General features: G+C 36.9%; 1 protein-coding gene and 1 pseudogene across 1 annotated transcript; one reads left to right on the top strand and one right to left on the bottom strand.

Moving 5' to 3' along the window:
* Positions 1 to 1,716: 1,716 nt before the first annotated feature.
* LOC106449742 lies at positions 1,717 to 4,527 on the top strand (annotated as a pseudogene).
* A 122-nt stretch (positions 4,528 to 4,649) lies between these two features.
* On the bottom strand, positions 4,650 to 8,052 carry LOC106446366 (SUMO-activating enzyme subunit 2). The gene is made up of 11 exons (XM_013888076.3): positions 7,780 to 8,052; positions 7,608 to 7,697; positions 7,414 to 7,497; positions 7,113 to 7,331; positions 6,936 to 7,037; positions 6,386 to 6,850; positions 6,070 to 6,299; positions 5,894 to 5,987; positions 5,630 to 5,812; positions 5,445 to 5,542; positions 4,650 to 5,272 (listed from the first exon to the last, which is right to left on the bottom strand). The coding sequence occupies exons 1-11, from the start codon at positions 7,810 to 7,812 to the stop codon at positions 4,987 to 4,989; spliced, it is 1,884 nt and encodes a 627-aa protein (XP_013743530.1). The 5' UTR covers positions 7,813 to 8,052; the 3' UTR covers positions 4,650 to 4,986.
* Between the last annotated feature and the right edge of the window lie 9,402 nt (positions 8,053 to 17,454).

Genomic DNA, 17,454 nt, shown 5'->3' with positions numbered 1-17,454 from the left:
GATCTCCTAGTGTGTGGTTCAAGTCTTGAGTTAATACGAGAGTTTAAGGAAGGAATGTCGAAAAACTTCGAGATGAGTGACTTAGGAAGACTTACATATTATCTTGGTATTGAGGTTGTCCAACACACAGATGGTATAACTTTGTGCCAAGAAGGATATGCTAAGAAAGTCCTTGAGAAATCAAGAATGTCCGACTGCAATGCTGTTCAGTCACCTATGGAACCGGGGTTGAGCATCTCAAAGTGCGAAGAAGAGCCAAGCATAGATGAAAAGGAATACAGAAGAAATATTGGGTGTTTGAGGTATCTATTGCATACACGTCCAGATTTGTCTTTCTGTGTAGGAGTTCTCAGCAGATATATGCAATCACCAAGACAATCACATGGAGTTGCTTTGAAACAAATACTGCGTTATCTTCAAGGAACACTCAAGCACGGCTTAAGTTTCAGGCGATACACAAGTACAAAGCTTGTCGGGTTTAGCGACAGTAGCCATAATGTTGATGAAGACGACGGAAGAAGTACAACAGGACACATATTCTATTACTCAGACAGTCCTATCACGTGGTGTTCTACAAAACAAGAGACGGTCGCACTCTCTTCTTGCGAGGCTGAATTCATGGCGGCAACTGAGGCTGCAAAGCAAGCTATTTGGTTGAGAGAATTGCTTGAAGAGATAGTTGGAGAGAAGAATGAAAAGGTGACAATTCTCATTGATAACAAGTCAGCCATTGCCCTCACGAAGAACCCTGTGTTCCATGGACGTAGCAAACACATTCATCGTCGATATCACTTCATTAGAGAATGTGTCGAAAAGGATTTGATCAACGTCAAGCATGTACCCGGAGTAGAACAGCGAGCTGATATATTGACAAAAGCACTTGGAAGATTGAAGTTTAAAGAGATGAGAGAACTTGTTGGTGTTGAAGATTTGTCTAAAATGGACTTCAAGTTTAAGGAGGAGATTGTTGAAAGTAAACTTGAAGATAACTTGTTTCCCAAGCTAAACTGAAGAATAGGAAATATGCTTGTTTAGGAGTTATCTAAATAAGTTAATTATTGAGAATAGGAAATTGAGATCTCTATATAAGAAGATGCTGAGTTGTGGCATGAACTTATGGGTTTATGAGATTGTGTTTGTTCTTGAGTTTTGAGTGATTTTCTCAAGATTAATAAAGAGAGTAATTCTTTATATTTACACAATCTTTGAGTTCTATAGTTTTGTGGATGTGAACATTGTATCATTTTGTTTCTATCTATAAAAAGATTAATATATTTTGCCTAATGTGCTCTTATCTCCTCTTATGTTGTGGCAGACGCTCTAGCATGTAATTTCTTCTGTTAACTCATCTTGTTATCATATCATATCGTTTATAACTATAGTCTTCTGGCACCTAGCTTCAGGAAGATCAGTAAGAAATCATGATTATTTTCTACTTAGTTCTTAAAGCTTTCTTGAAATAAGAAATCATAGTAGCTGTCTCTTTTTTTTGCTTCAATGTTAAAATAAATTCTCATAAAGCAAATTTAACAATTTACTAAAAATAAAACATATCACTAATTATAACTTACTATAGTAGAACCACACATATAACATCATCTCATCCTTTTTCTCCTTCATACACTTTTCTTTCTCGCTCTTCCTTGAACCACAAGCAACCCAACAATCTCGTTTCATATATCTCTCTCATTCTTCTCTCTTCCCCACAAAGCAGAGATGGAGATAAGAAAGGAACCAAATATACCCCATGACTCTAGTCTTAGATTCTAATTCTTCCAGATCCTTGATGGCTCTTCTATTGACCATTATCCTCTTCCTAACCGGCCTAGCTTCATCAAGTGGAGGCCCAACCACTGCTTTTAAACCAGCAGATAACATTCTCATCGACTGTGGGGCCAAGTCTTCAGCCAAAACTCCTGAAGGTAGAGTCTTCAAGAGTGACTCAGAGACGGTTCAATTCATAGAAGCCAAAGATGATATTCAGATCTCTGCCCCACCTTCAGATAAACTCCCTTCTCCTCTTTACCTAACCGCAAGGATCTTCCGACAAGAAGCCATTTACAAGTTCCACATGACTCAGCCTGGCTGGCATTGGGTTCGTCTTCATTTCTTTGCCTTCCCCAATGACAAGTTTGATCTCCAACAAGCAACGTTCTCTGTCTTAACAGAGAAATACGTCTTGATTCATAACTTCAAGCTGAGTAACAACAACAATGATAGCCACGCTGTTCTTCAGAAGGAGTACCTCGTCAACATAACGGATGCTCAGTTCTCCCTCAGGTTCAAACCTATGAAAGACTCTGCAGCTTTCATCAACGCGATAGAAGTAGTGTCTGCTCCAGACGAGCTTATATCTGATGCAGGTACTTCTTTTCTTAGCATGTAATATTAGTTTCGTCTCAGCGGTCACTCGAACTGAGGATCTTTGACACAATGGCCAAGAGTCATTTCCAGTTGAGCTAATGACCTCTGGTATGTGCAGGCACTTCTCTTTTCCCTGTCAACAGTTTTTCTGGTCTGTCTGGTTACGCGTACCAGCCGGTTTACAGGGTAAACGTCGGTGGCCCCTTGATCACGCCACAGAATGACACACTAGGAAGAACATGGACACCCGACAAAGGATACTTAAAAGATGAGAATCTTGCTAAAGATGTCAACACAACCTCTTCGGCCACCATCAAGTATCCTCCAGGGGTTACACCCCTCATAGCACCACAGACGGTTTACGCAACCGCCGCAGAGATGGCTGATTCCCACACCATGGATCCTAACTTCAACGTCACATGGAACTTCCCATCAAACCCATCCTTTCACTACCTCATCCGTCTCCATTTCTGCGACATCGTCAGCAAGTCCCTCAACGACCTCTACTTCAACGTCTACATCAATGGCAAGACTGCTATTTCCGGACTTGATTTGTCCACTTTAGCCGGGGGTCTCTCTTCTCCTTACTACAAAGACATTGTGGTCAACTCCACGCTCATGAAACCCGAGCTTCAGGTCCAGATCGGTCCCTTGGGAGAAGACACCGGGACCAAGAACGCCATCTTGAACGGAGTCGAGGTCATGAAGATGAGCAACTCAGTGGACAGTCTTGACGGAGAGTTTGGAGTTGACGGTAGAACAACGGGCGCAGGGAGGCACGGGATGGTTGCGACCGCGGGGTTCATGATGATGTTCGGCGCCTTCGTGGGCCTCGGAGCGATGGTTTACAAGTGGAAGAAACGGCCGCAAGATTGGCAGAAGAGGAACAGTTTCTCTTCTTGGCTGCTGCCCATACACTCCGGTGACACTACTTTCTCGTCAAGTCACAAATCCAACTTGTATAATACCACGCTTGGTCTCGGACGCAGTTTCTCCTTCTCGGAGCTTCAAGAAGTCACCAAGAACTTCGATGCGTCCGAGATCATCGGCGTGGGTGGATTTGGGAACGTGTACATTGGAACCATAGACGATGGAACTCAAGTGGCTATCAAAAGAGGGAATCCACAGTCAGAGCAAGGGATCACGGAGTTTCACACGGAGATTCAAATGCTCTCTAAACTCAGACATAGACACTTAGTCTCCTTGATTGGATACTGCGACGAGAACTCGGAGATGATTCTCGTCTATGAGTACATGTCCAACGGGCCTTTCAGAGACCATCTCTATGGTAAAGAAGTTCTCTCTCCTTTGACGTGGAAACAAAGACTAGAGATATGCATCGGAGCTGCACGTGGGCTTCATTATCTACACACTGGAACAGCTCAAGGCATTATCCATCGTGACGTTAAATCGACAAACATTCTTCTAGATGAAGCTTTGGTTGCTAAGGTCGCTGACTTTGGTCTCTCCAAAGACGTTGGTTACGGACAAAACTATGTCAGCACGGCTGTTAAAGGTAGTTTCGGGTATTTAGACCCGGAGTACTTCAGGAGACAACAGCTTACGGATAAGTCCGATGTTTATTCATTTGGTGTTGTTCTTCTAGAAGCTTTGTGTGCGAGACCGGCTATTAATCCTCAGCTTCCGAGGGAACAGGTCAACTTAGCCGAATGGGCTATGCAATGGAAACAGAAAGGGTTGCTGGAAAAGATCATTGATCCTCATCTGGTTGGCAGTGTGTGTCCCGAGTCTATGAAGAAGTTTGCGGAAGCTGCGGAGAAGTGTTTTGCTGAATATGGTGTTGATAGACCATCAATGGGAGATGTGTTGTGGAACTTGGAATATGCTCTTCAACTTCAAGAAGCCTTTTCTCAGGGAAAAACTGAGTCTGATCAGGAGGTTGAAGCCGGGAAGACCGTGGCTGCTACGGTGGCGGCTCCACCTGTTTCAGCTGCCGCAACAACAAGTGAAGGTCCGGTTTCTCAGACTGGAGAGAAGGATGACTCGGCCGTGGACCAACACTCTGGAACCACCAGGTTTACTCAGTTTGCAAGTCTCAACGGAAGATAAACAAGATTTGTAATATAATGTGTTGTTTCTTTTTTTTTTTTTACATTTTGATTTGTTTTTTGGAATAATACTCTGATAGATTTAGTTAGTCACCCTCCTATATTGTAGCTTGTTGATACTTAGGTTTCACAATAAGACATTTTCAAGTTTTGATCTTACGTGTCTGTGAAGTAAACCCACTCTCTTACTTACTGCCTTGAGATTTTACCTGGGTATGACCACAAATCATTATATGAATTGAAATAGTAGTTGATACTTCTTCCAAATGAAGAAGTAGATCATATATGGTGACGAGGATTAAGATACAAAGGGAGCTTTTACAGTTAGTAAAACAGAAAAGGTGAAAATGTTACAGAATCTATATGACTCTCGAGTTGCTGAGCTCCTCCTCCAGAGGATCCTGTCCTAAACAAAATATTTAACAATCCGAGTAGTTTCTTCCCCCATGAAAGAATCCCTAGTTCATACTTGTAATTCTCGTGACAAAACCTCAGAATGTTAGAAAGATATATAAGAAAAGAGCAAGGATTCGGAGATGCCTTAAGGAAAAGTCTAAGCAACTCTTTTCTTCTTGCTCACAGTCATGGGATTTTCAATCTCCACGAGATCATCATCATCTTCACTCTCGACGTTCTCTGTTTCTCTCTTGTGATTCTCGGGCTGTGTCTCGGAGAGTTTTCTCTTCTTAGAAGCAATCTCTGGTCCAGAGGAACTCTCGGTGACATCAACAGCGCTCTCATTGTTTGATGTTGACGCGCTCTCACCGTTGGTAGCTGGAGATTGTGTCCATCCGGAGAGAACCATTCCTTCCGGTTCTTTTTCCTCGTCAAATTCTTCCCTGTGACAGAACATAATAACCAGAGGATGTCTAAATCGTCTGACATGGAATGATAGGATGACCTATTCTAAAGCTTTCAGCACATTTTTGATTTGATGAATATATGAAGTTCAGGGATCTGTCTACGCTAAGATTCCCCGAAACCAAAATGACACTGAATCAGGATCAATACCTGTGCTTGACATTAATCTTGCAAGATAGCTCTTGTTGAAGATCTTCCACAGTGAGGATGCTTCCATTGATAACGGGAGAAGGAAGTTCTGATAAAGACTGAAATAAAGAACACTTAACATGTAAGAAACTGCGAAATCTCAGCCTGTGTCTGAAGAGCAAATTGAAGAACAACCGAGACCGAACCTTCTCAAGATTAGCATTGTAGTTTGCAACCATAATATCATCAAGATCATCACCAACTTCGTAAAGAAGTGATGCCCCGTGCATAATTAATGGTAGGTTCATTCCAAGCTTGGCTTTGACAATTTTATCAACTAGATCCCTTAGTTTCGATTTCTGAGTATTGATCTCAAGTACTAAAGGGGTCTGTCAAATATAAAATACAGAAAAACCTGATGATTGGTAATGCCAGACAAAATACAAGAACGACAAAAGTAATGTTTATACCTTGGAACAGACATAACAAGAAGGATTAGGTTCAAATGGCTCCACTGGCATAAGAAGCATCTTTCTGCTTGGGTGTTCCAAGCAATATGTCATTCTACAGAGACCCAATGAGAATAAAGATGATTTAAACAATATACTAAGGATTCTGAAGCTAATAAGATATCAAAGTAACAAACCTGTACTTGTCCGCATCCTTTTTCAGCACTTTGATAGCTTCAATAACAATCAAACCAGCAACAATGGCGTTAGTCGTAGCAACGGCATGAACAATGTTCCCAGCAATACCTTTGGCTTCAAAAAGACTGTGCAAAGGAATTCCAAATGACTCAGCACGGATATTTGCAGCAGCAGTGACAAATTCTACAGCTAACTGGTCATCTTTGTCAAAAGTAAGGTGGCCTATTTCCTGTAGCAGCATATATATACAAAACCATGAATATAATCAGTACACTGAAAGCTTATGTATAGACGGGGCAGAGTTTACAGACCGACCTTCTTTCTCTTAGCGAAGAACAACTTCAATGCTTCTATGAACACTAGAGAATTCTGTGTTAGACCCCACAGTTCCTGTGGATTCTTCAGGCCAAGCAACGGCATGGCAGAGACCGTCGTGGAATCATCACCATCAGTAGCGGAACAATTCTGAGTGCTTCCGTTTTTCTGAGTCAGACTTTCAGGCAAGACGTCCTTACTGTATATAGGCCTTGGCCGTCTACGATTTTTCCATGTCTCCTCATTGGACAAAGCCGCTTCAATGTTATAACCAAAGACATGATCATATATCTTTCTACCGTACTGTTCAATATCTTCATCATCTGCACGCTCGAATACATCTTCTGTTTCTTTGGATGAGCTAGCCGCCTTGTTGGCACGCACGTTCAGATCATTATCCTGATTCTTGTCGCCAAACAATTTCGCAAAGAGCAGCTCTTTCGCCCACACGATACAGTGCACAAACTGTAGGATCAAATCCAAAATACCACTGGCAAATCAAACTCAAGCACTACGTCTTAGGATAAGATGGACAATACAGTGTCAATACCTTAGTTGGAGTGCTGGTTATTGTACAGACAGGATATGTCTTTGGAGTGGGTTTGGTTTGGCACTCATAGCACTCTGTCTTTCCCTTTACGTGCACAGTTACCTGATTCAAACACACAAACAAGTATTAGATAGAGAGAAATGCTATGAGTTAGAAAAAATAAGAAGCAGAGGTAACCTGTCCTAGGAAGCCTGTTGTTCCGCTTTCAACAAGAGGAACATCAGCTGCAAGACAGAGACGATTCACATGCCGCCTTGCGTCCAAGTTGTCAAGTCCATTCAGAACAACATCAAACTGCTTGAAAAAATCAACATCGAACTCCGGATTCTTGACATTTGCATGGTATGACCTTATATTAATGTGAGGCCTAAATCTCAAGACTGCATCTCTGGCAACCTGGTGTGATATGGCAAAAAGAAAAGATATAATAACTCGTATGAACTCCCTTTGGAGTTAGTTCAAGAAAGAAAAAAACAACCTTAGCCTTGGACTGCCCAACATGTGAGCGACGGAATAAGAATTGCCTATTGAGGTTACTGACTTCAATGGTGTCCATGTCAATCTGCAACCACAAGCAAGTAATGTGATTAAAAAAACACAACTAATCTTATTGGGAGACATATAAAGCAACATTCCTAATGTGCAAAGGTAGATTCTAAATCACAAACTTACGATATGAATGTCATGGAAGCCAGAAAGAGCAAGAGTCTTGAGCAACTCGCAGCCAATCCCACCAGCTCCGACCATTAGCACTTTCGCCCCCTGAAAACCCGAAACGAAAACATTCAAAAAGAGATGGATTGATTGAGAAAAAGAGAGAGAGAGTAGCATTTCAGAGCTTTACTTGAATGGCGGATTGTTGCTGCTGCTGATCCATCGGAGGAGGAAGTGACAAGACGGAGCAATACGCTATGCAGCGGAGATTTGTCAGATTCGAAAAATGAAAGCTTTTCAGGGCTGAATGTTTTCAAATCGAAAGAGGGATTGGAGATTCTTAGGGTTTATGTGGGTGGATTCGGGCGGACGAAGAGACTGCTCCGATGGAAAACAAAGAGACTCTCTCTCACTTGAGGGGGCTTTTCTGTAAATTTTCTCTTTCTAGTTTTGTTAGTACTTAGTAGTGTATATTATGGACGTTCGGATACCATCTAATGGTTTCCCAGCACCCTGTCAATACTACAAAAAAAAAAAAAATCACAAAAATGATCCAGACTAGTTACGTGTTGCCACGTATCAGTCTCCTATCCCTGGTGATGCCGAAATGTTAATTCTTCAGTGGTCGGGACTCGAATCCTGGTGGTTTCAACGTATTGGGTTTTTCCCTCTGATTTACCACAAAAAGTTTCATATTTATCTATTATTATCCTTGTTCGGAAACTCGCTAGGCGCTACGCGTGCGGTGCATCCGGGCCTAGCGATTTATTAGAAAAGCGGAAAAAAAACGGGGAGTACGCGGGGAGGAATTTTTTGTATTTGTATAAGTATAATACTCCCTTTATACGTATATTGCCAATTTTTGTGTAGAAATAATAATTTGTTACATCTCGTGTTAATGTATTAATGTTATGAATTCATATTTTACCGTTGGTTCATCAATTTGTATATACACAATGTACCAATATCTACTCTATTCATGGTTAATGACAAACCGTTCAACACTTATCTCTCAACAGATTATTTTCGTCGCTATACCTAACACGTTATAGAGGTTACATATCAAATGAAACAAGGAAACTTACATATTTTGTCTTCTATCTAACGTTTCTTGTTTAATAATTAACAAAGATTCGAAAGAAAAGTTCATATTTTCAAGACATCCATTACACAAACTGTATTTTTCTAAAGCAATATTGCTCGATTTTACAAAACAAGATATAGCCTCCCACTTCCCATATCTTGTCCAAAACCACCACCACCAGCACCACCATCACCATCATCTTCTTCCTCAGAATTCAGAAATCATCTTAGAAACCGTAACAACCAAAGACCGTCAATCTATCAGCACAAGCATCATAACAAGCTAAAGTCTTGTCGGTTCGTCCTAAAACGCCAGACATCAGGCACTAACTCATTCAACAAACCCAAAGACACCATCTGTCTCCGCCAAGAATCTGAAACAATCTTCTACCGCAATATCTGCTTCTGATTTTAATGTAAGTTCAATAACGCTGTTGAAGAGACATATTCAACGCAGTCCACGTCAATTACGCGGCCGTGTTTTTAATTTCTACGTAGTCCATGCCCATTACTCGGCCTCCCGCATAATTCAACCGAATTGGCTAAACTCGCCACGTCCACCACCCGAGTCACGTTTAACTGGCCGCTTAATCGCCAACTCGGCCGAGTTTTTGAACAAGGATTATTATAGTAGTGTTTGCTTCACTCTAATGAAGCCACATTGGATTCCAGCTAAATAAGTCATTTCCTAACGTTGCGATATCTATCCAGACTTAAAACTCACTGTTTCATTAACTCGCCGTCTCATTAATGTGATGTGTTTTTATGTGTGCTTAAGATACTACTCAAGCAAGACATCTCGATAACGAGAAACCTGAATCTTCTTCATCTGCGTCCTATCAAAATTTAGGGTTCTTCGTGCTCTTCGATCCCGGACAACGACGATCTTCTGATATGTTCTCCCACATCTACAATGGAGTTTCGAGAGCTTGAATAATTACTCTCTTTATCCCAATGTTCCATGTGTTGCTTTTCAAATAACTTAAAAACCTCTTCACATATACCTTATTTAATAGTAAACCTTTAAAAAAAACATTTGTCAAATGCTTTAAAAAAGCCTCACAAATATTGTATTACAGAGCACTTCATTGCAGTAAAATTAGTTAGAGATCCAAAGATTACTTGACAAACAAGTTACTAATCAAACCACATGAACGTAAAAAACAAAAAAAACTCAAATCCAATAGCATACGTTACCAATATCTATTATTATAAAAGAGTGTTTGCTTCACTCTCATGAAGCCACATAGGATGCCAGCGAGATAAGTCGGTCTCTCTCGCATCGACATGTGTCGCATAAGAATGAAACTCAACGTTTCATTTAAGCACGAATCGTATTGGGTTTTCATCGTGACTTGCATGTTGGGCTCTGAGTTTGGTCGCTCTTTTCGGCCCGAGACCATGAGATTCGCCCTCTAATCCTAATTGCTCGATCGACGATTTGCAGATCGTATCCCCCTTTCTAATCTCGGACTAGCTGACACAAACACTGAACTCCCAGATAACCGTATTACTTTGGTTCTACATTATATCCAGTTCTATTACTAATATAATCATCTGGCAGACATTGAAGCATAGCTTTCTGCTGTGAAAAGTACTGTGAGTGGTCCTTCAAAAGGAAAAAAATCATGTTATGCCCCCAATCAAGATGGATAAGTTACTCTTCTTCCTTATATGTTTCAAATATGTTTATACGCATAAAAGGCTATTGCCTTCCACAGACGGCTTGATTCCATGAGTGTTGATCCAAAGGTGGTTGTTACCACAAACATCAAGCCAAGAATGGTTGGAGGTATTGCAATTCCTCATAAAATCATTATCGAAAATTAAAATATATTTGTATATAAAGAATAGTGGACCTTTTTAATATATTGATAAGCTGCTTTTATATAGGCCATTTGTTTCTCAATGCCACGTCAGGAACTCACATTTATTTTGACAAGGAGACCATTGCTGGTCAAACGTGTTTAGAGCATCTCCAAAAAGAAACTCTATTTTTAAGTTTCCAAAACTCCATATTTGAAGTTTAAAAATGTTCTTCTCCAAAAGTAAAATTTCAAACTCGACTTCAAAACTATTTGTATTTTATAATATAGTCCTTATATTTTTCATAACTAATTTGAATTCATCAAACTTTTATAAATAACTAGCACATATATAAACATATTACAACAATATTAATTAATAAAATTTTATATTATATTATATTAAAATATTGCTAAAATGCTAACTTTTATCGATGATATTAATATATATTCGATATGAACAAAAAAATATTGTATGAAAAAGACATCAACAACAAAAATCATCCTCATTAACACAAAACAAATTGGACAATATTTGGAAATTTTGAAGGTTTCAGATCAAACTTACATGACTATTAGTATTGTTGTAATATTTAAATTTGTGTAATAGTTATGTCTTCATGAAATTTTTTAAAAGTTTTTTTGTTAAGTTTCTTTTGTATATTTTTTTGTTGTTTAAATCTTATTTTAAAGTTTATTTAATTTATGTGTAAAACTTAAATTTTGCAAACAAAATTTAATATATTTATGAGATATAATTTTTTAAGGATTAAAACAATACACGAGAAAATACTTATGAATTATAAATATGATGTATACTTGTAGGGACCAAAATGCAAATAAAAATATGAAACTTCAAATTTGAAGTTTTGAATAGTGAAACTTCAAATATAGAGTTTCACTCCTCAAAACTTCAAATTTAAAGTTATAGAGTGTCTTTTGGTAATGCTCTTGTATCGGTATGTTTGACGTTTTATTAAATAAAATATTGTTCTCATATACTTAGCCTGAAGGTGAACTGTGTATGGGTATGTATATAGCTTGGTCACCAGAGACACTGGTCTCCTACCAGTAGCACCACTCCTGAGAAAGGTTGCAAAAGTCGAGCCCGTATTCCACGACGGCATGGGTCTCGAGCTCTACTACAATTAGGTTTTCCGCTTATCTTTTGTTTTTTGATTATATAATTCGACCCTCTCTGTTTGATGTTAGCGAACTATCAATTATTAATGTTTTAAATTTTCTGGAAATCTTAGCTTTGTTTAGGAAATTGAATTGAATCAATTCTCTGGAATATTCAAAGAGTTTCAATCAGCTATCTCGAATCCGAATTGCAACTGATTAAATATTAATATTTTTGTTGTTAAATTTAAGCTGATCTTTGATTAAAATAGTCTTAATGGATTAAATTTTAATGAGATGGGCACGTTGAGCATCTGTTTCATCTCATTCAGATTAACCCTCCTGAATATGATTGATAATTGTAATGAGTTTCTTGTGTTTTCTTGATTACTTTGAGGCTTTTTATTTCTCAGACCATTGTAGTTTGCGGAATCTCAAAATGTTCTCACCGTTTTGATTCAGTTAGTTTTTATTACTCATGGTAACATGAGGCAGACAATAGCAAGCTACAATGGCCTTGTTGAGATTTAAGATCTATGTCATTGTTTTTTTTTTCGATTCTATTGGGATTGATCATGATTTGATTGTTTCATCTTGGTCCAGGCGAACCGAACCGGAGGTGCAAGTGTGAGCTGAAGGAATGTTGTTGTTTTGCACACCTCCATAAATAAAATATAAAAACAAAAAGTACGTCTGTAAAATTGGCTAATTGGTTTCTGATTATGTATGCTTTGGTAAACTAAATCAAATGTGTGGTAATAAGCTACTCTTTCAACTTTTCTCTACGGTCTCTTGGCGTTGTGTTCAAGTGATTTATTTCTAAACTAGGCAAAACCCGCGCTACGCTGCGGAATATTATAACACTAACTGATTTTTATAAGTCATGTTATTTCATGCTTAAACGGAACTGACTTCGAATTAAACTGTTAATTTTTTCCCAATAAAAATGAAAACAACACAGTTCGAATCATCAGACTTAAAAGCAAGATGGCTTGTCCCAACTTGCTAAGTAATTGCAACTTCCTCTCTATCTTTAGAAAGCTTCTTTCCAAACATAATATAATCCGTGCTTTATCCCCTTCGTCTACTTGGCTTTAACTTCATTTAATAATATAAACTACATCTTCAAAAAATTCCTAGCATTAGTGTTTCAAATGCACTTGGCAGAAGATTTATCGGCACTTCTTCTCCTATCATCCTCCTACCCTGAAGTGAAGCTTAGCTGAAGTGTTTCTGCTGTAAACATAAGTGTCTCTTCCTTAAACGATATAGAAAATTTATAAATTTTAAAATGTAAAAACATTAACATATTTTATAAACATTAATGCACTTGTTTTGACTATTCGTACACCATCTTATACCAGCAATCAGATATGGTCATCACACAAATATCCCTAGCCAAATCATCAGTCTGATTTCTGATCTTTTTGAATAAATAGACATAATTTTTTTTGCAAATTTGCATCATCTTGAAATGCATCAGTGTTTGGTTAGTCCATTAATAATAACAGTGTATATATGAACAAACACTAAAGTTTCACAATGCATTTAAAAAAAAACATAACTGAAATAGTGAAAAGTTTAACTACTTTACTCAGAGACCTAAAGTATTTTTTTTGTAATCCTCAGAGACCTAACGTTTTTGCCATATTCATTTCAAACATAAGACAATAAAAAGAAAGCAGAGCTCGAAATGTAATTTGTCTTTGGAGAAGAGAATTCTTCGATACCTCCTTAACATTTTCACATGTGTCACTGCATCTTTTCTCTGCAGATTCTAGAGAAAAATAAAGTTTCCTTCTCATGGACATGGGTCCCGACCACTTGTTGGAACAATCTAACATAAACCTTCAGCTTCTTAATAATATATGTTATTTGCCCAATCGTACCCTGTCGCCAAGAAAACAGTAATATAAAGAAAAAAGAACATTTTTAAGTTAAACGGCAAGACAGTTTCTTTGAAATCATCTGTAATAAAATCTTCCACAGGTTGTGGCCATCATCATCCCAATCTTACTGCTCGATGAAGATAATTTGAATGTTTTGTTCGTTGATCATTTTTCACCATGATGGATTCACTTCATTTTAATCATCTATTTTAGAGTAATTTAAATCTTTGCAAAAAAGCTTGGTCATCTTTGTCTTAAACTGAGTCATTCATCTTGATTTTCTTTGACCTTCACTCGAGCCAATCATCATCTCATTTTTCTTCATTTTACTCCCGCATATCCATTAGTCTTCTTCTCCAGCTATTCTGACCAAGTCCCCACAACCAACGTTTTACATATTATTCTCTTGTCTAACTCCAAAAGCATGCATCAAACAATTTTCTCTCTGATATCACTCCTCCTTTATATTCTCAAGTCCTTCGAGGTCCTAGACATCTTAACAAATGGTTCCATGTTATTATTTGCTGTTTCCTATTTGTTCCATTTATTTCATGTTTCCTTAAAATACCAAAATAGCATGATATGGATTGATGTATTTTAAGCCTCGTGTTAATTAAACATACTCGTGTTGGTAAATAGACTGTCATTTTGTTAAGGTTTACACGTGCATACAGTACCTAAGAACAATACCTAAGAATGGTTCAACAACATAAAACAAATCATACACTTAACCAAATATCAGTAAATCATTAATAAACTCATAATCACCAAAACAATCAAACACACAAAAGAAACCTAAAAATATTAATTACATACTAAAGAAAAAGACGCAAGAAAATCACCACAACTCTGATCTCTTACACCTGAATGTTTTGAAATATTGACATTCATGTGTATACCTATGAATGTAAATGACTAAAATATATTTATATACGACCAATTTAAAAATAGACATCACTAACCTTATTGTAACTCCCGTGATTTATGAATGCCTTTTACAAAAAAAAATGGATTTTTCATGATATTTGGAAAAACGCATGTGAGCAGATTGCTATATCAGGTTGCCGTGCTCACATTATAATCTTCTCTGTTTTGTATGATGGGATGGTTTGGTAGGAAGGCAAAGTGATGAATGTTCCTGTGTAGCCATTTTGTTCCTTTATCTACAATCTTCATCAAAACAAAAGCTTGGTAGGAGAGAAGGAGAAGCAAGCACTACTCTTTATAACCTGTGAAACTATGTAACTGGAAAATTAGAAAACTTCAGGTATGGACTTAAAGCGATGACAGTACTATAAAAATAAAGATGGCCTTATGTAAAAGCCATCACAAACTAATAAAGAGTTTAAAAGAACGTGGAAGGTCGTTGTTTGGCCTGATAGAAAGGAAAAATTCAATGAGCCCAAGTCAAATACACAAATGTAAATGTTTGTCTCTCTGAAATCGATATTGACGGGTCTTAAATTCTCTAGGAATTCTTTTTTTTTTTTTGATCAAAGTTTTTCTCTAGGAATTCATGTGAATTGTATTTCATTGGTTTATATACTATTTTACTGAACAACGAATCTATATACATTGTTTAGAAGGAAGAGAAGACATTAAAGAATTGATCAAAGAAAATTTAGTGTACGTCAAACCAATACTATTTCATTCTAATCATTTGTTTGGCAAATAACAACTACCCAACAATGAGAACCTATTAAGAAACAATATTATTTCCTAAAAACAAATTTGCAGAGAAGCATCAACGTACGATGGCGTCAAACCAATACAAATCCAAACAATAATATTAATTAGCAGCAAACAGAACCATCATATTCATATTGAGAGAGACATGCAATGAGTAATAATATTAGGTTCGTTGGTTTCTGGCATAGGCTTCTTTCGCCGGAAAGGGTTGTTAACGGAGAAGAGACTTGAAAAGCCAGAACTTTCGCCGGCCTCAGCCACCTCACCGGAGAAGAGAGTGGTGAAGATCCCTGATTGGGTCTGAAGTTCTTCAACCTTTGCCTTCTTTGTTGTCTTCTTCCCCATCCTCGTTCGATTTCAAAGCGAAAGAGGAAGAGAGAGATCGATCAAATCGAAAGAGGAAAAGAGAGAGCAAAGAACCCATCTGATCAAATCTTTGACAAGTGAAAGTGATGATAGAAACGAAGAAGAAAAGGTAAAGCACAAACAAAAGTGACGTGGAGAGACAAAATGTTTCTATTGGTTTTCACAGTTTTTTCATTTATTGACATGGCAGTCTCATAGGCATTTTAAAATCTGATGTGTCATGATTTGGAGAGAACCTTGTGCCATTATTGTGTTGATGTTGCCCAATATCTTTCTGGAAATGCTTTTCTATACTTTGTTCGTTTAGATTAATTATCAATATGTTACATAATTTTGATAGCTTATTCTTGGGTTCACCTCCTAAGGCGAACTTCTAGGTTTGCCAACCAATATAATTTTGTTATTTCGTGTTCGATATCTTTAAAAAATATTTTCAAGTTTTCTCTTTTTAGTTTTGTTAGTAGTGTATATTATGGACGTTCCGATACTATCTAAGGTTCAAATCTAATTTTTTCTGTTTTCGGATTTCGGATTTTTAGATTATGGTTACCCCGCACTTGTCAATACTAAAAAAACGTTTTAACATATATTTATATGTTTTGTTACTAAGTCAGCTTTAATGTATATTATTTTGTATTTATAATAGAGTCATTTTATTGTCGGTAGACCAATGACGGTGCAAAGGAATGATACTTATCACATTGAAGTTACATACAATAAAATCTCTATATATTAATACTTGATAAATTAATAGTTTCTATAAATTAATAAATTTCGTTGATACCAACTTGGACCAATTTGAAATTTGACACAAATAGATAAAATAATAAAATAATATTTTTTTAAAAAACTTTTATGTAAATATATGATCCCATCAAAATTATAAATTATTAATTTATATGTATACATATTTTATATAAGTAAAAACCTATTATTATATGGTTTGATTTATATTCACAATAGAATTATCTTTATATTTTCTTAACATTTAATATATTTTTGATGAGATTTAGTAATATTATATCTAAAGACACATTTAAGTTCTATGTAATATATATTAAATACACCAAATAATATAATAAAATTAATATAAATGTCAAATTTAAAAAATAACAATTAATGTCTATATAATAAGATCAAATATTTTTCTTATCTTAGAATAAATATATCTTAAAACAAAAAATATAAATAAGAAAACTTTTGTAAATTAATATCTCTATAAATTAATAAATTTTTAAAGTCACAACATTATTAATTTATAGAGGTTCTACTGTATGTAACTTCTGGATCTTTTTTGCATGTTGTGAACTTGAAAGAGAAAAAATGCACATGCGGCGTTTCGAATACGAGAAATTACCATGCGTCCATGCAATCGCAGCTGTCGAGTACAAGAATGTTTGTCGCATATCTATGTGCAGTCCTTACTATAAAATGGCTATTTGGTTAATGCATACGCTGAGCCGATCATTCTGATTGATTCGTCGCTCAAAGTTCTAGATAACGTGGCTATCCAATCATGCTTGCCCCCGTTTGTTCGTCAACAACCGGTAAAACCTAATAAAAATAGGATGAGATATGTATTGGAAGTTTCCCTCGAGAAAAAACGTCCTAGGAAAGAACATATGATCTCGTTGTAAACAGAGTAGGCATAATGCCAAAACTTGTCGGATGTAAAAGTGCTGTATGGATGATAGTATGTTTTAATGAAATCTTCTTATATGGTTGTTAGTGTTTTCAATGTATGAATTCTTCTTACGGCTGAGTTATGGGTAAATTATGGCTGAGTTATGGTTATAATACGGCTTGTTATTTAATCATTACATGTGAGTTATGATTCACAAACATTACGGTTACATTACGACTGAATTTCTCTTCAAAACTTAATTCCATTAAACTCCATTGAATTCACTA

Source organism: Brassica napus, chromosome A4 (genome assembly GCF_020379485.1).
Source record: "Brassica napus cultivar Da-Ae chromosome A4, Da-Ae, whole genome shotgun sequence".
Taxonomy (NCBI): domain Eukaryota; kingdom Viridiplantae; phylum Streptophyta; class Magnoliopsida; order Brassicales; family Brassicaceae; genus Brassica; species Brassica napus.
This window is presented reverse-complemented; position numbering and strand designations above follow the sequence as displayed.